Here is a 25,274-nt window from a genome sequence, read left to right as displayed (position 1 = left end):
AATATAATTCAATCATATATATTTTACACAAAATACAATATAATACAAAAGCTATAGCTTGATATTTAGCCTTGAAATTGGCTCAATAAGCATATTTTTTTCATCTTTGGGTTGAAAGAGACTAGATGGAAATAATAAAAACACTTGATTTGTTTTTTTGTTAGACTCCAAACACTTGACTTTGCACTTACATATAACAAATATTTTGGTTTTATCATCTAAAATTCCAAAATCTAACTCCGCCTATGTTATACTTGCGATACATAGTCGGTCCCAAGTCCGGATAAAGGAGGAGTGTTGCATTAGGTCTTCAACAACCAACATAAAAATATAGTCGAATCCCCATGACATGAATCAAAGACATTATTGCGCTAAAACTAGGTCGTTGTCCGGAAGCAACGCGCTGTATGGCTCGAGTACGGTGTCAAATGAGCAAGAGCCGCTGCATCAGTGCCTAGATGTAGTGTTAAATGAGCAAGGGTTCTCACATTTTCATGAATGGACGAGGGTAAATAGGCTAGTTCACAAAGTAAAAGGTAAAGATCGGAGCGACAGAAGGTTGAGATTTGGGACATGGAACATAGGCACTCTAACAGGAAAGTCCATGAAGGTAGTGAACACCTTGACAAGGAGGAAGATTAACAATATGTTCCTACAAGAAACAAAATGGGTTGGTACGAAGGCTAGGGAGTTAGATACTTTTGGTTTCGAACTTTGGTATATAAGAATGGTGAAGAATAGGAATGGGGTTGGAATTATTGTGGATAAGCAGTGGAAGAAGGACGTAGTGGATGTCAAGAGGGTGAGAGATCGGATCATCTCCATCAAATTAAACTTGTGGTGGAGGGAGGTGCTTTCCATGTGATTAGCGCCTATGCACCGCAAGTGGGTTCGGACGAACAATACAAGATAAAGTTTTGGGAGGATCTAGAGAGTTTGGTTCAAGAAATACTTTCGGAAGATAAGATTTTCTTAGGAGGAGATTTAAATGACCATGTTGGGATAGAAGTGACTGGGTATGGGAGTATTCACAGAGGCCATAGTTTCGGGGTGATCAATGCTGAGGGTAAAACTTTTTTGGAGTTTTCCTCAACCTTTGATCTTCTCATCGCAAATACATGTTTTAAAAAGAGAGATGAACATCTTATAACCTATAAGAGTGGCATAACAAGCTCTCAAATCGACTTCTTCTTGTTGAGGAGTGTCAACTAGAAATTTTGCATTAATTGTAAAATTATCCTGGGAGAGAGTTTGACAATACAACATAGGGTGCTTGTCATGGATTTTCGCATTGAGCAAAAGTTGAGAAAAAGACATCATACGAAGAATCCAAGGACGAGGTGGTGATGGATGAAAGCTAAGGAACAAAGAAGCTTCCTAAGACGGGTAGGAGAAGAGGCAAAGTGGGATGGAAATGGAAGTGCGAAAGAGATGTGGAGGGAGATGGCAGAAGTTATCATAAGAACAACAAAAGAAAGCTTTGGTGGATCTAAAGGAATAGGACAAAGAGACAAGGAGTCTTGGTGGTGGAATACGAGTGTACAAGAAAAAATAAAAATAAAAAGGGAGTGCTTTAAAGAGTGGTCTTTATACCGCAACGCAGATAACTGGAAAAAATATAAGGCGACTAAGAAAGAGACAAAAGTGGTTGTAAGTGAAGTAAGAACATGAGCATATGAGGGTCTCTACCAGTCTTTGGGCACAAAAGAAGGAGAAAAGGGTATATATAGAATCGCAAAGAGCCCTGAAAGAAGAACGAGAGATCTGGATCAGGTTAAGTGTATAAAGGATAAGGATGGAGAAGTGTTGGCTCAAGAGGAGAAGATTAATGAAAGGTGGAAGAGCTACTTCTACGAGTTATTTAATGAGGAATAGAAGACTCTTCTGAACCTTGGTCGGTTATGCACAAGGAAAGAAGATCAAAACTTTGCTACTATCGAAGGATTCAAGATTTCGAGGTAAAAGAAGCTCTAAAGTAGATGAAAAATGGCAGGACAGTAGGACCTGATAATATCCCGATTGAGGTTTGGAAGGGCCTTGGAGAAAAAGGTATCAACTGGTTAACCAGGCTTTTTAATGAGATTTTAAGGTCAAAGAAGATGCCTGATAAGTAGAAAGAGAGCACCTTGGTACCTATCTACAAGAATAAGGGGATATACAAAGTTGCAGAAACTATAGAGGGATCAAGCTCATGAGTCATACCATTAAGTTATGGGAAAGGGTGATAGAACGGAGATTGAGAAAAGAGATACAAGTAACAGAGAACCAATTTTGATTTATGCTAGGCAGATCTACCATTGAAGCGATATACCTATTAAGAAGGATGATCGAGAGGTATCGTAGTAATAAAAGGGATTTACATATGGTGTTTATTGATTTGGAAAAAGCGTATGATAGGGTGCCAAGGGAGGTCTTATGGAAGGTTTTAGAAAAGAGGAGAGTAAAGATTGCATATATTCATGCAATTAAAGACATGTATGATGGGGCCACAACTAGTGTGAAGACTCAAGGTGGTGTGACAGAGGAATTTCTTATTGGTATAGGATTACACCAGGGATCATCCTTAAGTCCATACCTTTTCACATTAGTCTTGGAAGTACTCACAGAGCACATCCAAGAGCCTATACCATGGTGCATGCTTTTTGTCGATGATATCGTCCTTATGGGAGAGTCAAGGGAAGACCTAAATAAGAAGTTGGACTTATGGAGAGAAGCTCTAGAAGTGATGGTCTGCGCATAAGCCGTAGCAAGATGGAATATATGGAATGTAAATTTAGTCTGAGAAGGGAAAGCCCTAATATAGAGGTGAAGATTGGAGAAAACATTCTACGAAAAGTTAAAAGTTTTAAGTATCTTAGGTGCATCATATAGGATAATGAAGAGATTGAACAGGATGTAAATCATAGGATCCAAGCAGGTTGGTCAAAATGGCAGAGTGCATCTGGTTTTATATGCGACAAAAATGTGCATTTAAAACTTAAAGGTAAATTCTATTGCACCACTATAAGATCGGCTATGCTTTATGGCACGGAGTGTTGGGCGGCCAAAGGGGAGCACGAACATAAGTTGAGTGTGGCAAAGATGAAGACGTTGAGATGGATGAGTGGTCATACACGATTGGATAAAATAAGGAACGAAGATATAAGGGAGAGAGTTGGAGTAGCACCCATTGTAGAAAAGATGGTTGAATCGCGTCTCAGGTGGTTTGGACATGTGAGAAGAAGACCGATAGAACACCCAGTCAGGAGCGTGGATGAGATGGAAGATGGACAAGGGGCGGAAGGCAGAAGAAGACCTAAGAAGACCATCCATGAGGTAGTCAAACGAGATCTACATGTAAACAATCTCTCTGTAGACATGATACATGACAGAGTACAATGACGTCATTTGATTCATGTAGCCGACCCTACCTAGTGGGACAAGGCTTTATTGTTGTTGTAGTATCTAAAATTCCAAAAGTACAATATAAGTAAAATAGCCAAATCCAAAAAAAAAAAACTAGTAGAACCCACAAAGACATTACATGAGTAAAATAGTAAAGTAATGTATTCTAATATAATTTTTCATATTTATTATTATTATGAAACAAAAAATATTTAATAAAATAATTTTTTAAAAAACAATAGTTAAATCTATTAAAATTAATTATAAATATTTATTTTTAATTATTTATTGGAATATTAATTTTAACATATTGATAAAATGTGTATCTTTTATTTTGTTAGATGATATTAATGTTGATTTTCGTTAAAATAGTAATGGTAGTAATAGCCTTTTCGTATTTAGATATTTTTTTATTATTTGATTTTTGAGTTTGTACTTTAATAAAATTATAAGACTTTAATTAATATAATATTTTAAATTTAAATGATATTTAAAATTTATATTATACTATAATTATATTTTAATAATTTATTTATATTTATTTATTATAAAATAATTTTTTTGATTAAACTAATAGTTAAATCAATTAGACTAATAAACTAATCACTAAAATAGTTTGATAATCTTATTTTTTTACATTAAATTAGCCATAAATTTAGTTAGGCCCATCTCATCATTTCTTGCTTTTTACATCATATTAGCTATAAATTTAGTTAGGCCCATCTCATCATTTCAAGAGCAAGATCTCCATATTCAGTGGCTTTTTAAGAGAAGTATAACATAGGAACAGCTAAAAAGAGGTTAGCTCAAAGCTATAGACTTATGGCATTACATAACACTAGTATTCCTTCCTGACAAAGAAAAACACTACTAGTAGCCTTTGAATTTTATTTTCAAGTATATATTTTTAGAGAGTATTACATATAAGTTGAGATTTGAGACTTCACAAATGATACATGAAAATTTAATTTAATTTTATTGTGATTAGATAAATCTGTTGAGGCTCTTAAATTTCAGGCCTACAAACCAGCAAATTTATTTTTAAAGTCAGCCCCAAATCAACTCACCAATTGTCACTGTTGTTTTAATTAGAAATTTTTAATAATGATGAAGATATTTTGATAATTAATAATGATTATGATTTGTGATGGGTAGTATTTTTTATTTATATGAAAACTTGTTTATTAGACTGTGTTTGGTTATAAGAATAAGATAAGACAGAAGAACAAAATATAAATAATAAAAATATAAAAATTAATGTTTTTGTATTTTGTTTAGTGATAAATTCAATATAAAAAAATAAATTATGAAAGTCTGATTGATAATTGATTTTTTTTCATACAAAAGCTTTAGATAAAAAATATAATTATAAAAAATTAATACGAATAATAAAAAAATAAAAAAATAAAAAATAAAAAATAAAAAGATAAATTTATCTCTTGTCAGTGTCTTTATGTCAAGAAAAATATAAAATACATTAATTCAATATCTCTGGACATAATATCTGTGTCCATATTTCATCTACCAAACATAATTTTATATCTCTGTGTTTTTGTCTCTGCGTCTTGTGCTTGTAAATAAAAGCAGCCTTATTGTTATTACTTTTGGTGATAGAATATTTTGTGTTTATTATTTATGTTCATTTTTATTTTTAGGAGTTATAAATTTTGATATTTAAATTTGTTTATAAATTTCTAACGATAAATTATAAATAAATTATTACGTAAAATTATAAAATTTTAAATTTTATTAATTTAAAAATATTAAATTTAAATATTATATGTTAAATTTTTAATAATTTTATTTATATTTAATTAAACTAATTCAATTATAATTTAATTTCAGTTGGACTATCAATTTATTAAACTAGTTATTCGACTAATTTATTAACCCGTTCGATTATCGAAACTTGTTTATATATACCCTTATACTTTTTAATTATCATATAGTTTTGAGATTTGTGATTAAAAAAAATATAATATTATTATTTATTGAAATATGAGAATTATGATATATTGTATATTTAAAAATTTTAAAAATAAAAAAGATAATTTTTGAAGCGTGAATTTACGGCTAAAAAATTTTGATATGGTAGTAGAATGAGTGTTATATTTTAATGTGGTGATTTTTAGTGTTTTTTAAAATTATGGAGGTACACAAATCGGATCCACCGATTTACCAATTTGTGTTGAAAAAATTAAAAAAATTTGGAATACACAAATCGGACCACCAATTTGTGTACTCCAAATTTTTTTAATTTTTTAACACAAATCGGATGGTCCGAGTACAGAAATCGGACGGTCCGATTTGTGTACCTAAAAATCGGACGGTCCAATTTTTGTATCTCTTAAAAATCAGACGGTGCGATTTGTACACTGTACATTAAATCATCTAACATTTTAAAAAAATACCACAGTAGATCACAATTTAAAAAAATACCATTATTAATTCAATATTAAAAATAAAAAATGTGAATTCAGTATTCAAAAATTTATAATTAAAATAAATAATTTAGGCCGCAGATTCCTTACTCCATATTTCATATGGGAGTATCATTAACCCATCTAAAAATAATTATGAATTGAACCCCATTTTTTATTTTTAAAAAAAGTAATAATTAAAAATTGATCCATGTTTATTAATTTTTTTTACACGTTTTTTCTCTTTTATTTTGATCTGAGATTCAAAGTGAGCCATTTGTTCTGGTAGGGTTTTGCCCTTCTTTCAACCACTATTGCGATTGTCTCTTCCTCTCCCTCTGCCGTCTCTCTCGTTCGTCATCTTCGCCGCGCAACCAGCTTCCCCTGCCGCTGCGCAACCCGCTGTTCTATTAGGTGCCATCTTCACCGTATCTCTTGTATATGATATATTTGATTGCTTCTTTCCAAACTCAGATTCTATTTACTTTATTTTGTTTTATTGCTTTTTCCATGGCAATTTTTTTGTGAATTTGAATGAAGTTTACTTTCAATTTGTGCTTGATATATGTTAGAGGAAACTTTGTTTCAATTATTTATCAATGATTCTATTTTTCTTCTATTTTTCTGGTTCATAAGTGTTGTTTCTTCTTATATATTAAAACAATTCTGAGTCATCACCCCAGGTGTATTGGTGTCATGAAAATATGATAGGCTAAAATGAATGTATATAGGAAAATATAGGACCAAAGACCTTATTAAGCCATAACTGTAGAATTGTGATGAATGTTAATTCAGAGAATGATATGACTGGCAATGAATGCATTAGAGAGAAAGTTGGAGTTCCATTTATTTCGGAAAGATGGTAGAATTAAATGATTAGATTATATGAGAAGATTTGTAGAATCTTTAAGAGGAACAGTAGATCAGATGAAGGGCATCCAGACAGGTAATCGTAGAAAAATAAAAATTATAGATAAAACCATAAAGAAAGTCTAAATTAAATGGTTGTCTTTAGACATTGTTTATGCGTAGCTGATTCAATTTTTAGCAAAAAGTTTTGTTCTTGCTATTGTACATGTTGTTTGGGCGGTGTGAATGTTAGTTACCAAAATGAAGAAATTAGAAACAAAAATGATAGATCTTAAAATTTTTTATTATCTAATAAATGATTGATCTTAAAGTTTAGCTGCATTTATTTAATATTGTGTCACATGGTATGAAAAATAGACTACAATGTAACTGAATATTTATTTACTTTGTATGATTTTGATAAGAAACAACCTAAACTTGAGTTATATGTACAGATTGTATTGCTTGTAGGGGATGACCCTTCACAACACATTTGATATCATACATAAGATAATTTGCAAATAAAATTAATCTTTTAGGTGAACTAAAATTAATGATGATATAGTGGTATGTGAAAAGAAAATGTGTAGCCTGTGTACATAGTTCTTGGGTAGTTGAATTTTTCTTGTGTCTGAGTGCCATTGAGCTGGAATTTTAGGCGAATCTCTTTATCAGATGTGCAAAGCGATAAAGGAAATTCGTCAGTAACGTTGATCAGCTTTCTCCTGGAGTTGATGGAGTAAAGCTATCAGTAACGTTGACCTTCATAGTTTAATGAGGGTGACAAAATAGCGTCAGTATTGTAGCTTGAGGTTTCTATGATAGCTTTTGATTCTATTATAGTTCAACTGGTTGTGTTAAGTTGCTTGAATTCCTTCTCCTTCTCCTTCTCTCCACCCCTTTCTCTTATTTTTGTCTCTGGCCACCTATGGTTCAAGTGGCACCCACCTTGCCTTACTATTTCGAGGTGAAGCGTTTTTCATTTTATTTTTTTTTAAAGAAAATTTTAAGGGAGTTTTAGAACAACGGTTAAGTTGTTTTCACGTGAACTCAAGCTTTAGAATCAGCCAACCACTGATGCTTATATCAGATTAGGCTGCCTACATTACACCCTTTGGGGTGCAGTCCTTCCCCAGATCTTGTGTAATGCAGGATGTTTTGCAGCGGGGTGTCTTTTTTTTGTTGGGAAAAGGGGTATCATTCTCAATGTGACTTTTGCCTATACTGTAATTATTCCTCATTAATGCATTTCTGACCCTATCTATTTGCTTTATCCAATGGCAGGAAAATCTCAAGGTAGTGATGCTGAATATATAAGGAAACAATAGAGGTGCTTAATACTTCTACTGAAGCCGGAGATAGCAAAGTTTTGTGAACTTCTTTTACCAGTATGCAGCTCATTTTCTATCTGTTAGGTTTGCAGTTTGTTTATCACTGTTTTGCTGTTGGTGTAACGTGATTTCTGAGATATTTTATAGAAAGGTTGATAGTTAAAGTAATATTATAATGTAAAAGTTTTCTATATGTTGAGACATATTACTAAACAAACCATACTTTGTAAAATATTCTGAAATTTATGATTTGACGCTTAGTTATGTAGAAAGAAATTCTATTCATTGAACTGGAATAATGAAGTCTAAGGTTGAAGGGCAGGATCTCTGCTATGTTGAAGAAAGCTCTTGATGAAATCTATTATACCTGTATGAAAGCAATTCAATAATACGAATCAATTCCACTAAAGCAGGTTTAATGCTATTAGATTTATAGCAGCAAAAATATCCATTTTATGGAGACGTGTGTAACCTATGTTATGCAAAGATAGCTCTTGGTATTTTCAACCTCCCACTAATTAAATATGACTCCAGCTGCATTCTTTTCTTTCTATATTCTTTTATAATTCCAGATCCGGACCACAAGCCAGCTAAATTATGTTAAAAAAAATATGGCATGTTACTTATTAAGTAATCACTGACAATGAAACGAAGTAGCATAAAGTAAAACATGTTTAATTGTTCCTTTTGCTTTATTACCTTATCCAGATAAATGACATGATAAGTTTTTTAAAGAAATATAGACACTTTACTATTTAATTATCTTTGGAAAATTTTATAGTGCTTATGATTTTTGCTTAAAAAGTAGGGATAAAATTTTTTTTAATTATATTTGTAAAATTTAGACAATATAGAAGACAGTCATTTGAGCGTATCTAAATAGAGTTATGTTTATATATAATAGATCCTGTGGGCTGCGTTGTTCCGTTTCATTTAAGATTAAGAATAAGCATAATCGGATTCGCTTTTTACATATCTATCATTATTTTAGACTCTAATCTGCGTTGTTCCGTTTCATTTAAGATTAGGAATAAGCATAATCGGATTTGCTTTTTACATATCTATCATTATTTTAGACTCTAATCACCTCTTTGGACTTCTATTGAATCAAAAAATAGGTTTGATTGTCTATTTTTTTGATAGAATATATACAAAATATCCTCTGATAATTTAAATCGATCTAATTAGATGTTCAACTTGGACCTATATAACATGACTGATTAATAAAATACTCTAACACTCCACCTTTATCATATATTCCATACATAACACACCTATCTATTTAACTCTCTTTAGCCATTTACACACCATATTTGAAGTTATTACTTACTCTAAATATAATAATATAAGTAGCAAGGGACGACTTAATGAATGCTCAAATGGATTTTTTCAAATATATAAAGAGTCCCTTTCTAAAAGAAATCAACAAAGGTTGGCTAAAATAATAAAGAATGTGCATTTGGAGAGCGTGATCATCAAAATAAAGGTTAGATAGCACTCCACTTGCTAGTTACACTATAATATGAGCTCCTTAATTGCTTTTCGTTATGAACAAAAAATTCGTTTTTGTTATTCCAGTTTCTGCTGCTACTCTCCATCACATGGTTTTGTTCTTCTTCTACAACTACACCAGATACCAATTTTCCACATCTCTAACTGCACAGGAAACAGCACCTTTGAGTTAAACAGCACCAACCATACCAACCTCAAAACTCTTTTATCTTGGCTTTCTTCCAATGCCACTAACTCTGCCCGATCCCACATTACCAAGGTCGTTTCTTCTGGTAATAGCAGCGTCTATGGCCTCTTCCAGTGCAATGCCGATATAATGCCAGAGAAATGCCAAAAGTGCATCGATCAAGCAGTGTATAATGTAACATCAGAGTGTACAACATCAAAGGAAACTGTGGTTTTTGTTAAATTCTACTTCCTACGCTATTCTTACAAAGATTTCTTAACAATAGCAGAAGAAAGCCCTAAAATCTTCCGCACAACCTCTTATAAATATATAGCAAGAGACAATGGCACAACTGAAGGTTATCAACTATTGGATGAAATGATCAAATACAATGTTAAATAATATATGTCAAATACTGCTTTAGAATGTAAGTAAATCAGAAGAGTCATAAATTAACTCATAAATTGATAAAAAATCCTTTCCAATAGCAAATATTTTCCATAAAAGTTAAGCGGACATATTTAAAATGAGCCAATACCAAATGATATGCTTGAATAACCATCAGCCCAGCATATTCTTCTGCAGCTCCAGCATTTGGTTGCAAAGAGAATGAGTCAAACACAGTGATGGTATACAGCAAGTCACCCAAATTGTTGCACATTTTCTGACACCAAATTTTATTGTTTAGACACAGAAAATAAAATTAAAAAAAATCTCTTCTCTCCCATATTTTCAGGCCAAAGATCATTTATAAGAATCTAAAAAGAACAATTTAAACATCTAACTAGCTACCTGATAACCTTGAGCCTGTTCAGTTGGTGCAAAAGGGTGAATATCAGTGAAGCTGGGCTATGTTACTGGCATCATCTCAGTTGTTGCATTCAACTTCATAGTACAAGATCCAAGTGGAATGTGGTGTTTCCTTTGCAACTGTTGGCCCAATCATGTTAATCTTGCATTCTGGACAATTCCATGGTCCTTCTCATACATGCATTTTCATAACACCAATACACTTGGAGTGATAACTCAGAATTGTTTTAATATAAAATTATAGTTCCATTATAAGAAGAAACAACACTTATGAACCAGAAAAATAGAAGAAAAATGGAATCACTGATAAACAATTGAAACAAAGTTTCCTCTAACATATATGAAGCACAAATTGAAATTAAACTCCATTCAAATTCACAAAAAAATTGCCATAGAAAAAGCAATAAAACAAAATAAAGTAAATAGAATCTGAGTTTGGAAAGAAGCAATCAAATATATCATATACAAGAGATACGGTGAAAATGACACCTAATAGAACAGAGGGTTGCGCGGCGGCCGGGAAGCTGGTTGCGCGGCAAAGATGAGTGGACAAAAGAGACGGCAGAGAAAGAGGAAGAGACAATTGCAATAGTGGTTGAAAGAAGGGCAAAATCCTACCAGATCAAATGGCTCACTTTGAATCTGAGATAAAAATAAAAGGAAAAAAACGTGTAAAAATTAATAAACATGGGGTCAATTTTTAATTATTACTTTTTTTTAAAATAAAAAATGGGGTTCAATTCATAATTATTTTTGGGTGGGTTAATGATACTCCTATATGAAATATGGAGTAAGAAATCCGTGACCAATAATTTATGGTCTCTAAATTTACTTTTTAAAATTTTAAATTAAAATTTACAATTCAGAGACAAGTTCTATTATTTTCATATTTTAAAAAACACTAACGATTCTCATCTTTGTGATTTTACCTCCCATTAAATCATAGCAAACTTTTTTTTTGCCTATACCTTTGCCCGATCGAAAAGAAAAATACACATACATACACTAAAAAATAAAATGACAAAAAAGAAAAAAAAAAAAACACGAACCGTTCATTCGTTTGGGAATTCTGGAGAGGAATACAATATCAGCTGGACCAAACACCCTCTAGGGTTCCCCGGAGTTCTATAAATTTTAGAAAACCCTAAAGCCTAAACCCAATATTTTAACAGTTAAACCAACATCTTATACCTCATAAGCACCGATGCGCATAGCATTCATTAGGAATTCGAAGAATGAGATCCAAGTCTATAGTTCCCTGTTTCAGATTTAAGCTATCCTCAAAGTTTTACCGTTTATGTTTACTTCTGATTCTTAGTTTTATATACGAGCATCAGTGATGAGCAAATTCAAAATTGTTATCCTTGCACTTTGATTACCCGTGAAGAAGCTTATGGGGAATTATTTCTGAGGTGCTCTGTTTATAAATCAATATCTCATTTTCATTATCGGAAAAATTTATCGTTGTGATTTATTCGCTAAAGGAATTGGGTGGTTGGATTTTCTGGATCGGTGATGTTATTTTTTAAACTGCGTTATCTATCTGAAACTTCCTACAGGAATTGAAGATAACATAACATGCTGAGATCCATCGATTATTTACCCCTGTTCATTCCTAATCACGTAACTACCTTTCGCTGTTAAAAATCGTTGCCATAAATGCTTTGGTAAATGGATGTTTGAATGTTTGATGATTGGTAGTGAAAGTTATGTCAAATGACATGTTTGTGTGTGATACTCTGATTTTTTAGATTTTAATTTAATTTTCGAACCTCTATTTTATATCTTTGATTTGAATCTATTTCGCTGATAGAACTGTTATTCTTTAGGCCTCAAACGGATACTGATAGGAACTATGTTTTTATTGCTAGTTTCTGTATTTGTATTATGTCCTCATTGTCTTTAGTGTTTGATATATTTGGATTAAGATATGAGATCAACAGTGGCAGTTAGAAACTGTGTAATGTATTTGCAATTCTTTTCCAAGGAACTGAAGATAACTGTAATCTGACTTACTACAATTCAGTGATTCTTTAAGGTGCTGCCATCCGTGCCAACTAAGGTTAAATATTGTCTAGAATGACAAAAAAAAAAATTACAACGATACTTTCTAGAACATAATTTGCATTCTTTAATATCAATGAGTTTATCTAATTTCAGTTTTGTTCAAAAATGCATGTAGGCTACATGTACCAAGGGAAGGGTGAATTTTCAGTACTCTTCATCTTGAATGTGCCATACCGGCTGTAGCCAAATTGAAATTCGGTTAGGGAAGTTTACTGGCCGGTTGTTGTTAGATCCATTTTTGGGTCTCGTCGACAAATCTGCTTACCGAGCTTCTCACACTCATTCCATAGGGATGGCTATGGGGTGGTTCAGGTAGTTTTTTAAGTTACCTCTACGACTACCAGGCTCGGTTACCTGCACTTCACCTCAATTCCAGCCCTGCTAGTATTTACATATTTTTGCTTTGTAGATTTCAGTTATTAGTAAAGTCTTATAGAAAGAGTTGTTACATCTGTTATTCATAAATTAATTAGAAAATATAGTTTATGAGAAATAAATAAAGAAAACGTGGTTGGTGTTTGCTGATGATCAATTGAACAGGATGATAATGGTTAGTCTTCTTTTTGTAGCCTTAGAGTGATAATGCCTCCCAAAATTAAGAGTCCCATTCGTTTCTCTAAATATTGTTGATAATGTTTTGTTATACCCGACTTTTAACTCTAAAATGTAGTAATTATTAAAATTGCTCTGCTTTATTTGATTCAAGAAAATGAATTCCTATTTATTTTAATTTGATGCGATGCAAGATTTGATTCTTGTTTTCTCTGATTTTTGTTTTGAGAAAAGACAAAGCTTTTGATATTTGTCAGCTAAATACAATTGTAATTGATGTAAATTTGATTTTTTTTTAATTGTTTTTTGTTTGAAATGAAAAATATGTTTGGACGGATCTGGTGTTGAGGTCAGGGTTCAATGCATTTGTTGGGTGTTCTATTTTGGCTAGTATTATTTCAAATGCAATGTAAATACAACGGAGAAATGTTGATCACTTAATTTTTGTGGGGAATTTTTTTTGGGTTTCCCTTGGCATTGTTCAGCTTGATAGGCCGCTTGATAGGACAAGGTCTAATAAAGTGGATGAGTAAATTGATTATTCGACCAACCCAAATTAGTTAGTTTATTTGTGGCGAGTTTTCAATAGACAAGATCTTTTGCAAATAAGCATCTATATCCATCCGATATCATCTCTTTGGCAGCAAGTATGGACCATGAATTTAAATGTCTTGATTCTTCTTCCCCAAGAAACTAATTCCTTAGATATTTTATAGTACTATTATTTCATTATGAAGGCATGGTTTGTTAGACAGTTGAATGTTTATGTAAACTAATAACCAATTTGGTTCAATCCGTAATTTGCTGTCAATGAATAAATTCTCTGTAAAAGCAATGAATAGATGAGCTAAAAATGGCATATGAAGTCATCAAAATCGCTTAGCCACCACCTTCTCTACGAGCATAGCCAGCAATGCCACATGGTTAACATATTAATTGATAAAGGCAGGACATATAGTACACACTTATGAATTATGATAAAGCCACAACTTGGTAAGAAAATACCAAACCCATGTGATGATGTGCTACGACCGAAGCTGACCGAGGAACAAGAAACTAACTTCAAAACTCAAGTCAAAACATAAATAAACTATGCAAGTGTGCTTACTACTTATTATCAAAGATAGGCCGTTAAATTGTTGTCACTTCACCTCTCCTAACACTTTCTTGTTTTTTTTTTTTTTTTTTTATAAATAATTATCATTCCTATTTCCTACTACTCAACTTGAAAGCACTGGAAAGTGGTATTGCTTACTATTTAACTAATCCAAGTTTGTCCTAGATGCAGCCATTTGAACTATTTCAGTACCCATAATTTAAACTGTGTAAGGTTCAGGACAAGGTTAGGTTACTGTGTTCTGTAATTAGTCAATATGATAAAAACATGCCAAAAGGAAGCAGCCAACTAAAAATATTCCTACAATTGCATTCAAATAAAAAACTATAGTAAGTAACCAAACCAGATAATATAAAACTAACTATCGATTCTAGTACTTAACCCCCACCTTGAGGGAAACAAGTTTACTTGCTTTTGGAAGATATAAAACTTATATCCAAAAAAGGTTTATCACAAGCAGTCAAGCAGATTCAAATTCTCTTCCGCAAGCAAGTATACAGAGTAAATGGTTTGCAGGAAGCTTTAAAGGAATTTACTAAAACAAAAAGACAAGCAACTAAAATGTTTGATTTTTCATGCGGTCTCATAAACCAAAAAAAAACTTAATTTCAAGTGTGCTAGATGTTAGCAATAGGCACTATGAAGTGCACAAACAAATCGAAATTCTCGTACTCTCAGAAGATAGTTGCATTACTAAGATTGGTGAAGGAAAGAGTACAGAAAGGCTACGTTATTTCAGAAACCAGAAATCAAGTTACAGACAAGACTATCTAAATATGAATATCTCAAGTTTTCGGGGGCGAAGATAAAAAATACAATTTCAGATCAGACCATGCTTAACATCAATACTCCATTCAAAGTTGCACCTTTTTATGGCAACCAATGCTTGAGTTAATTTACTCTGTGTTAGTAAATGGAAAACAACATAACATCAACATAAAGGATTCAACAAATCAAAGGAGATAGTGTTGTGTAGAAGCCACTCATCCATGTATCATAATTTTATTATATTTGCATCCCTAAGCAAATAAATATAAATCCACATTGGTACTAATGTACTATGGGCCAATCAACATTGAATAAGTAGATTGATTGTGGTTATTAGTGATAACCATATATATAATAAATCTCTATCAGCAACATTACACAATATATTGATAAACAAAAAAGGGGTAAGCTATGTAATATTGGATGCAGAGTTGGATCTGGATCTCAATTATCTTAACAAAAGACAATAACGTAGGAAAAAGTAAACTAACCAGTTCTTTACCAGAAGATTACAACAAAACAAAACCTGAATACAAGCAACATTGATTTACAACACAACTGTGAATGGCACAATTAGCTCCCTCCAGCAGATCTACTCCTTAGCACCTTTGATGGGTTTATCTACAACAACGTCGACTTTCTTGTACTCGAAATCCATTGGCTGCATAACATACTCCTCCGGCATCACCGGACGTCTATTGCCGAAGATGGTCCACACATAAAGCACAACAAATGCTGTCAAAGCTCCACATCCGGCACCGAATATCATAGCAGCAAGAATTCTCAAAAGGCAGTCACTCTTTGGTTTCACCACTGGAGCCTCAGTTTCCTTGGTAGCAAGGACCTTCGGATCAACCGGCTCGGAGTGCATCCAATGCGGGAAAATCCTCAAAACAAAGCTCCACGAATAGAGAAAGCATGCTTGAGAGCTATTAATATTATCATGCTTTTTCACTGGACTAAATCCCACAAACATTTCTTTGGACTCCCAAACACTTGGGAAATCAATTGAATGCCATATAATTGGATCATATGGCCTTGAATGACCAAATTGATTCAATCTAACTTCTAATCTCCTAGAACTTGCAACATAATCAATCCAAGCATGCATTTTTTCACCACTTCTTACAACAGAAGAAACATTGCTTTTTTTAGCAGGAACTGAATCACCAACCTTAATGGCCACATTAAAACTAGCAGAACCCCTATTTGCAATACTAAACTCAATACCAACAACATCAAATCCGCTTTTTCCTTTCAATCCAAGAGAGAACCCTGATGAGTTATTACCAAAAAACTCACCTTCAGAACCACTTGGAACCATAACAAAAGCCAAGCCATCCCCACCCTCATTGAAGGAAATTGAAAAAGCAAAGTAGGTTGAAAATGAGACCAAACCCTTTGATGCAGCATCAACAAGCTTGATGGGGTTCTTTCTCATCACTTTGCCAGACCCAGAGAGCATAACCTCAGACTCGCCATTGACAACCCTTGCATTACCATAAAGTGCTACACTTTGCTTGAAAATTGGATCTTTTCCCAAGTCTGTGAACGAAAAAGATGGAACTGGGTTCAAAGCTTGGATTTTGAGGAACAAGTTGAGGAATGTGAAGGCAATGATGCAGTGAGAAGTGGAAAATGAGGCCATAATTGAAATGGGTTTGAGCTGAATCTTGCAGTGTGTGGCTCTCTAGTGTTGGTGAGTTAATCCCATTTGCATAAAAAAAAGGTGAATTTTTCTTTTCCTTTTCAGTTTCTACTTTCTAGGGTTTGTGGAGTGAAGAAGAGAAGAGAAAGTAAAGAATATTATTGGGAGAAGTTCAAGTTGTGGGGTTTGGAGGTTGTGAAAGTTAAATAAAAGGTTTTTAACTGAAATAGTAAATCAATTTGCGTTAACCAATTTGGTTCATCAAGTGTTATCTCACTTATCTATTTAAATAAATAATAAGACATGTAGTAATTTATTAATTAATAATAAAATTTTAGATAGAGCTATGATTTACGATAAATTAATCTTTAATAATACCGTGAACAAACAAGAAAATTTTTAAACTGCTTTTTTCTGCAACTTCGTGCTTCACCACACTTTCCCTTTGTGGTTGCTGAACAGTGGAATATAATAAAGATTTTTATTTTATTATTATCATATATCTTTTGTTTTCTTCTTTGCAATTTGTTGCCTTTTCCACCCTTTCCTTGTCAATGTTCACTACACCCTACAATTATTCATAAGCAGTTACTTTTACTTATAATGTTAAGAAATTATGTATTCTATACAATCAAGAATAAATAACTAACAAAATGCTACATAGAGATATCTATTTCTATTTCTAATATATACAATGAGAATATAAGAAAAAGTTTAGTGCATGAATTTTTCCTAAAATATTATATATAATTTATAAAAATTATTATTGGAAAGACATGAAAATAAAATATTTTAATTAGAACTTGACAAATTATTATTATTATTATTATTATTATTAAATCACTAGTGCATTATATTTCCATGTAACAAATTTAAAATGCATACCCAATATTGTTAGTGAAAGTCAGTTATACACATAATTTAAAAAAAAATAATTAAACATGCTCTATCATTAAATATTTTATTGTAACATATAATTTTTCCTTCTTTTTAATGAGACCTGAAGTTAGAATTGATTTGGTTAAATGTTTTGAAGAAGTATGCGTAGTTTTCAAAAATATAATCAATTTATTTTGTATTTGAAAAATTAAAAAAAATGTGCTTTTATTTGAAGTTTTTAAAATTTAAAAGTACTTTTTGAAATATTTAAAAATGTCTTTTTTAAAGTTAGTTTGTATTTATCAAAATAAAAAGTTTTAATATAATCTCATGTATAATGTATTAATAAATATCTAAATTTATCCTTATATTTATATCAATTATGGTCTTTTTATTTATAATTTAAAAATTATTTTCTCAAACATAATCGTTTTTTATATATTTATAGCAAGTCATTTTTGTTTGATTTACAAAACATAAATATTAAAATTTATAAAAAAAATTATATTTCAAAAACTAGTTTTGATGGACTACTTTCAAAAAATAAAAACTTTACTAAATCGATTGTTTATTTATATTAAGCTAAAGCTTCAATTTAGTTGGAGTAATATAATTATTACATTTTTTATTTAATCATGATTTATTTCTTTGTCTAAATTTCTAGACCAATTTGGTTGAAGCTTTTTTTATTTAAATAAAAAATTATTTATTAACTTCGATAAAGTAGAAAACATTTTCAGTTTTATATATGTATTATATTGTGAGGGTATTTGGGCTAGTATGCAAAATGCACTAAAACAAATTACTCCAATTTTGTAATAAAAATTGCAAAATAGGCTCAATTCAAAATCGATAATATTTCGCTAACAAGTCAGCAAAATACATTAGAAATTGAGTATATCCTACTTTGTAACTAAGATAGCGAAATACGTGTAGTCTATCATTACTTCGCAACCTTAAGTATTAGTTATGGAAAAAAAAGACATCCTTATAAATATCAGATCTCCAAACACTATAATGTAATCATATTTCGTTTCTCACACACTCAAATTGCTAGCAAACGTCTGTTGTTTATTCGAATGCAACTATCAGATACAACTGTAGTTGTGTATTTTTTGAATGCAATGATCCTCTTATAATGCATATTTAGTAGTTGCAATCTTTGAGCGAGCTTATAAATTTTATTCTAGTGAACATGAGCTTATGAATTAAGCACATCAGAAAGGTGGAATATCAATTTTTTTTCATTTGATGTTATTCAAAGTGTTAGATATCAAGTGTTCTAGTTAAAGCACTTTCATACTATATTCGATTATCATAGAAAAATTGTAGCTCAACAAATAAGAAACTTTATATTGAGTTGTACATTTTATTAGTAGTTCTTTATTTTTTTAGTTCTACTGAATCATCATGTGACATGTCATAATCTATCTGATGAAATAAGTGATTTGACTTATAATTATATTTCAAAGATTAATATGATTTACAAATTTTTTTAGAATCAAATTTAAGAACGAATTAGTTATATCTTTGAGGAACAAATTTGAGTATTAATTAACATTTCTAAATAACCATCTAAATGTTATCCCAAAAAGAAAAAAAATGATGATAATCACGAATTGACCACTTATAGAAATGACACATTTTGTCAAATTGAGTTCATTTTTAAAAACAACTAGCTCCTTGATATCTTGGAAACGAATCTTTTATTAGGGGCAAAAATAATAGTTTCCTACTTAAGGGGGAAAAAAAAAGATGTACAGCAAGGACCAAGGACACATAACGTCTTATAGTTCTTGTACAATAAATTTGCGATATTCAACGTTTTTGTTCTCTTTATTCTGTTTGTAGTATGCGCTAATGTTTAATTAATCAAGTATTATGTTTGATGGTATTTCAGTTTTCTGAGACTATAAACACATGGGAATGGTGCTTTGGGTGAATTGATGATGTTTTCAGACTAGTGGTTTTAAATAGTTTCACATGATATATGTGAGGATGTATGTTATGTATGGTATCTTTTCAGCATTTAAAATGAGTACTGAATCGAATGAAACTTCTCTTTCATATTTAAGTTTGTATAGGAAAATATTATATTAAGAAAAAAAATAGGCTATTATTGTACATTTAAAACAAATTTATTAAAATATAAACTTCATATCTTAAGAATGTTTAGTTATTTAAGCTTTCAAGGTTAGAAAAATTACTTTTTAACGATTATTTATTTTATTTTTAGTAATAATAAAAGCAATTGCAAATATATTTATTAACATTAGACATTAACCATTTTATACTTTTTTAGCGACAATTATATAATTATCGATAAAGAATTTTTTAATAAATGCAAAAAATATACACTACAAATATATAATTGCTATAAAAACATAAGTTAGATAAAACATATAGATTTGAGCTTTCGAATATAAATCAAATTTGTGTGCTTCAATTTACGTGCATATGTGCAAATCAAGTTTAACTTACTCCTTACATAGATTCAAATAGAATACACGTGTAATAAAATTCTAATGAAGATATTTCTGTAATTTTAGATTCTAATAATTTTATTAAGGTAAATTATCCAAAAAAATTAGATATGATTATACTATGAAAAATAATTATTTTGATCAATCAATAAAATAAGAAATAAACAAAACATTAACAAGAGAAAAAGAAAACTTTAAAAGAAAAAATATTGACGAATTATTAACTGAACATGTTAGCTCTCCTTATTTTTCCTATAATATACGAAGACTTCCATAATTCTTATGATTATAGTGCCTATGGTAGTTATTAAATTTTAACATTACTTGTAAAGTACAGCTAAATGTACAAAATTATATTGTTGCAATATCTACGCATATAATAACATCTTTTAATTTAAGAAAAGTACGAGTAGTCAATGACTTTAGTTTACAATGTATATAATAAGGGTCAAATTGAAATTAATATCAAATTAAGTTAATTAATTTTAAATTTTAAATTTTTTAAAAATAAAAAATCCAAAAAAAATCTGTTCTGACTTTTCACTCAAACCTTAAATCCTCTCTCCCAAACCTCTAATGCTGTGCCGCTTTACTCTACTCCTAACAACTATACGTTCTGTTTCTTCGCGCCGTCACCACGCTACCCCCGTTCTCATTGTAGACCGCGACAGCCACCGCCATTGATGCAGGAGACCGCCACAACCTGGCCGCCGGACAACCGCACGCCGCGTGGCCCTGTATCGCACCATACTCATCTCTGAACGATGCGTCTTCTTTGCGTCGTCTGTGGTCTGCTATCAACGAATCCAATGCTACCATTTTCTCTGTCTGATCGCGACGCTTCTCTTTGTCCCCGGTCAACGTCCACCATGTCTTCTTGATTGACTCATCTCTTGCTGCTGATGCTTCTCACTACAAAGACTCTAAGGCCTATCACAAGGATATAAACCTCCTTCCTAGTGAGTTTCAAGTTTTTAACTTTTTGTCTCCCTCTTTATCAAGTTTGTTTTTCTGTCTTTTAATAGAATTCTTTTGTTCTGCCACCATTGAGTAATCAAATTGTGATTATTGGCTGCTATGTCTTTATTTGGGGTAATGGCTTGAAAGAGTTAATTGTTTCTCATAGAATTGTCTTGCTTATTAACCACATGATACTAGCATTGAGAAAAATTTTCTATTTTATGTTTATTATAATCACAAATTAGGCTCCAATATTTTATTGCAATATACTTGAAACCCCAATTTATGTTGGATGCACAGTTGCACATAATTGTTGTAATGTCTCTTGTTTCTATTAATGAATTTGGTATTTCTTGAAGAGCTTATTGTAATTTCCTACTATGCTTCTCGCAGTTGAATGATATTCATATGCTATTGAATTATTCTTTCTTAAAATTTGTAGTGAGGTTAAGAGGTATGGTAGATAGAGGGGTAATTGGATAAAAGATGACATGCCATATTATGAACTTTTCAGTTTACTTTGTGCCCCAAAGGCATCTCTCTCAACTGCATTTTTATTTTTGATGCTCTCTTCCCTTTAAACACATGGTGTTTTGATGCAAAGTCTGACATTTGTGATTGAACATTAGGTACAAAAAGGATAAATTAAGTGTGTCATAGAATCCCAAAGTTTTTTAATGGTTAACCATGATCATTTCATCTAGTGTCATTTTGGTGAGTAATAGAGGATTTATGCTGACAATCTAACATGTTGACTCAGCAATAATGGTATGAAGAATAAATATTTTTCATATGATATATAATAAATAGTTAAGTATAACTTTGATCTTGTTTTCTACAGTAGAGTAATTAAGCTTAAATTTGATGCTTTTAATTATAATATTGTACATCCGTTAAGAAACACTTTAAAGCATGCACTCATGGTTACATGCATATGTATGTACATGTAAACATAACTTCATAGTATAATGGATGCAACTAATATTTTTATCATATTAGTAAAATCTTCTTTCATGTCTTACTTTTACTTTCAACATAGTTATATGACTTTCTTTATTGCAAGACTATTAACAGTAATTAATGTTTCTTTTTTCTCTAAGAGATGGATTAAAGGTGCGAGTGGCCTATCAGGTATAATATAGCTTATTTTCAAGTAAAATATTCACGACAACATTAAATTTGTTAACCTGTTAATTGCTTGATACAGGATCTTCCAGGAGCATATAGTGAGGACGCAGCATTGAAAGCATATCCAAAATGTGAGATTGTGCCATGTGACAAATTTGAAGAATGTTAGAGATTTGGAATATAATTATTAAGTTTTTAGTTGGTTGGATTAAATTCAAGTAAATACAATTAAATTATGTTAGATGTTCATTTTACTAGGTATACAAATGGTTATTTTCATTGTTAAGTAGATGTTTGGTTGATAGTATTAGATTCAAGTAGATATAATTAAATTATACTGGTTGTTTAGTTTAATAGGTATATGAATGGTTATTTTTATTTTTAGGTGGATGTATGATTTTTTGTATTAATTAATTTTAATGTACTAATTGTGTAAAACGTTTTACCTAATTGACCAATTACATCTATTTTTTTAGATAATTATTCACGCAATCAAAGTAAAATAGTAGTAACAATGATTAGATACATGCATAAAACTAATTTACACTGACAATGTATTAAAATTAAATTAATCTTTTAGTCGTTAGAAAGAGTTACTAGAAAATTTTATCATTCTCAATATATATAAATTTTATAGATAGTGGTGTAAATTAAATTGTGACAAAGATTAAATAAGACTGAACTCACCTTTGATTTTAATATTTTTCTAAATTAACCTGCATCTATATATGTGGTTCATGCATTTGCATCATTCAGATAGTTATAACCCCTTTTAAAGTATAATATATTCGTGTCATTAATGCTTGAAAGGTAACGATAATGAGAAAATGAAGGGTTAAGTAATTAATTTTTACCCTTTAGAATCCAAAGAAATAATAGAATAATAAAATGCATTAAACAAAAAGAATAAGTTACTTTTGTCACAAAATAGTTATCTTGCTATTGTTGGCTAACTGGAGCACATGATCATTGATCACTAGTGAAATGGTCAATTCCAAATCATATTTTTAAATTAAAATATATCAGATATTCATTTTACTAGGTATGCGGATAATTATTTTGATTTTTAAGTGGATATTTATTTGATTGGATTGGATTTAAATAAGTACAATTAAAACACACCGAATGTTCAACTCACTCAGGGAATATACAATAGTACTCAAATACTAATATTAATTGCTAAACAGAAAGAGAACATAAAAAACAAAACCCCTAAAAAAAATAATAACCAGTTAGGGAAATAGGTGCTTGTCGATGGAAAACAACCATCTAATAACATGCTAAAGTAACCATCTACAAAATGTCAATTAGATATCAACAATAGTCCACACAGCGAGATAGAAATAAACAGACATATTTGAACCAAGTTTCCAACACAATAATCATGCAGCAAGTGAGGTTTTGACTGTGATAAATCCAACAACTCAGCAATATAAATACAATATAAATACTGTAGTACTCAAATAGTAAGATAAATTGCTAAACAGAAAAAAAAAATAAAAAACTAAAGCCCTGCAAAAAAAATAACCAGTTAAGAAAATAGGTGCTTGTTGATGGAAAACAACCGTTCAATAACTTGCTAAAGTAACCATCTACATAGTATCAACTAGATATCAACAATATTCCATACAACGAGGGAAAATAAAAATAGAAATATTTGTACCAAGCTTTTGCAATTCTTCTCGCGCAAAAATTAAATAAAAAAGCAACCATCCACATAACATTTTTATTCCACAAATTTTGACACAATAATCATGCAGCAGGTGAGGTTTTTACTGTGATAAATCCAACACCTCAACAATATAAATACAATAGTACTCAAATACTAAGATAAATTGCTAAACAGGAAAATAAAATAAAATACAAAATCCCTGCAAAAAAAATAACCAATTAAGGAAATAGGTACTTGTCGATGGATAACAACTGTCCAAAGAGAGCGTCGACCATCCAATGGTCACAAAGGAGGAGGACCCAGGCTGGCTGACGCAGAATAGCGAGCGCGATCGACAGTGAGTGATGCAGGTCACGGGTTGCTTCAAGCGAGGGTGGTGGCGCGCGATGGAGACCCCGTGTCAGGCGGCAACTTAGTCGGGGATGCGCGGCTATCACAGTGCGAAGCAATTGCTGCAATAAAAGGAGAACAGTTGCGAGGGAGGTTGGCCCGTGAAGTCCTGTGCAGTAGAGACGCAGTTTGTAGTTCATGCAGTGGCTGGGGATGGGATGTTCAGCTGTGACAATGAGGGATTTTGGATGGTACTGTGGATTCCGTTCAAAATAGGGGAATTGGAAAAAATTTGAAAATAAGGATTAAAATAAAACTGAGCAGGCATTTAAGTTAATTAGGATAAAAAGAGTTAATCCTCATGTTTAATTCATATTGGACCTAACACCTCAGCCCATTGTAGCCATTGTACAAATACGTTGTTGGCTCCCTAGCGGGACTCTTTAATTCAATAGTTATATTATACGTTTAAGTATTTTTGGTAATTAAGTCTAATTAAATTGGTTTAAATCTAACAAAAACCAATTTTACTAGTAAGATCGTGTTACACATGTACCAACTCCTCACTAATGTTTATCATACTGCGCTCTCTTATATGAAAAATGATTTCTAAACTCATCATAACTTCAACACAAAAACTTAAAACCACAATTCTCTAAAAAATCTCTGTGAAAAGTCAGAGACACTCTCAGTGCTAGGTTCAAATCTTCAACAAAAAACACCGTAATAGTATTGAAGGTAATCAAAACCTAAGTCGTCGATTTCTGTTTTGTTTTTTCTTTTCCTTTCTATTTCTCTTGCGCAAAACACTAGATACTCATATTTCTGTGTATTTAGTAGATTCAGTTTGTGTTTTCGTGATAAAGTAGAAATTACGAATAATAATTCTCTTTATAGTGTTGATTTTATGATAACTATGCTAGGTCAGTGTCATCTAACTTATATTGATGACTTTTTTAGATTTAAAAGTTACATGCATGTGTTTTTGTGGATGATTGATTCTAGTTTGTGTGTTTGTTTTGAACTGAGTTTGTGTGTCGTCATCATTAAGTAATTCAGTGCATTTTGGATTTAAATAAAATGTATTTGGTCTTATTGACTTGGATTTGGTGTAATTAGTTCATGCAAGATAATTGTAGTGATTCTGGTGTAGTTTAAGTCATATTGATGGTTTTTCTACATTTGAAATTTACTTGCA

General features: G+C 31.3%; 1 protein-coding gene, 1 long non-coding RNA gene and 3 other non-coding genes across 6 annotated transcripts; 4 read left to right on the top strand and 1 right to left on the bottom strand.

The window, feature by feature from the left end:
- The first annotated feature begins 11,464 nt into the window (after positions 1-11,464).
- On the top strand, positions 11,465-13,269 carry LOC112796881 (uncharacterized). Of its 2 annotated transcripts, none has more exons than XR_003199452.2 (2): positions 11,465-12,534; positions 12,655-13,269. It is a non-coding gene; the product is annotated as an uncharacterized lncRNA (long non-coding RNA). The 2 variants fall into 2 exon arrangements; XR_011881196.1 differs by having other exon boundaries at positions 11,467-11,884.
- On the top strand, positions 11,800-11,890 carry LOC112799103 (small nucleolar RNA snoR26). The gene has a single exon (XR_003200688.1). It is a non-coding gene; the product is annotated as a small nucleolar RNA snoR26 (small nucleolar RNA).
- LOC112799104 (small nucleolar RNA snoR27) lies at positions 11,976-12,065 on the top strand. The gene has a single exon (XR_003200689.1). It is a non-coding gene; the product is annotated as a small nucleolar RNA snoR27 (small nucleolar RNA).
- Positions 12,714-12,820, top strand: LOC112799100 (small nucleolar RNA snoR109). Its single transcript, XR_003200685.1, has one exon. It is a non-coding gene; the product is annotated as a small nucleolar RNA snoR109 (small nucleolar RNA).
- A 2,014-nt stretch (positions 13,270-15,283) lies between the features above and the next one.
- Positions 15,284-17,003, bottom strand: LOC112796880 (L-type lectin-domain containing receptor kinase VIII.2). Its single transcript, XM_025839540.3, has one exon. The coding sequence runs from the start codon at positions 16,622-16,624 to the stop codon at positions 15,569-15,571; it is 1,056 nt and encodes a 351-aa protein (XP_025695325.1). The 5' UTR covers positions 16,625-17,003; the 3' UTR covers positions 15,284-15,568.
- Between the last annotated feature and the right edge of the window lie 8,271 nt (positions 17,004-25,274).

The sequence above is a fragment of the Arachis hypogaea genome, chromosome 4, assembly GCF_003086295.3.
Source record: "Arachis hypogaea cultivar Tifrunner chromosome 4, arahy.Tifrunner.gnm2.J5K5, whole genome shotgun sequence".
Taxonomy (NCBI): domain Eukaryota; kingdom Viridiplantae; phylum Streptophyta; class Magnoliopsida; order Fabales; family Fabaceae; genus Arachis; species Arachis hypogaea.
This window is presented reverse-complemented; position numbering and strand designations above follow the sequence as displayed.

Coding starts and splice junctions, on each gene's coding strand:
- LOC112796880 (XM_025839540.3), bottom strand. CDS start 16,624: ATGGCCTCATTTTCCACTTCTCACTGCATCATTGCCTTCACATTCCTC.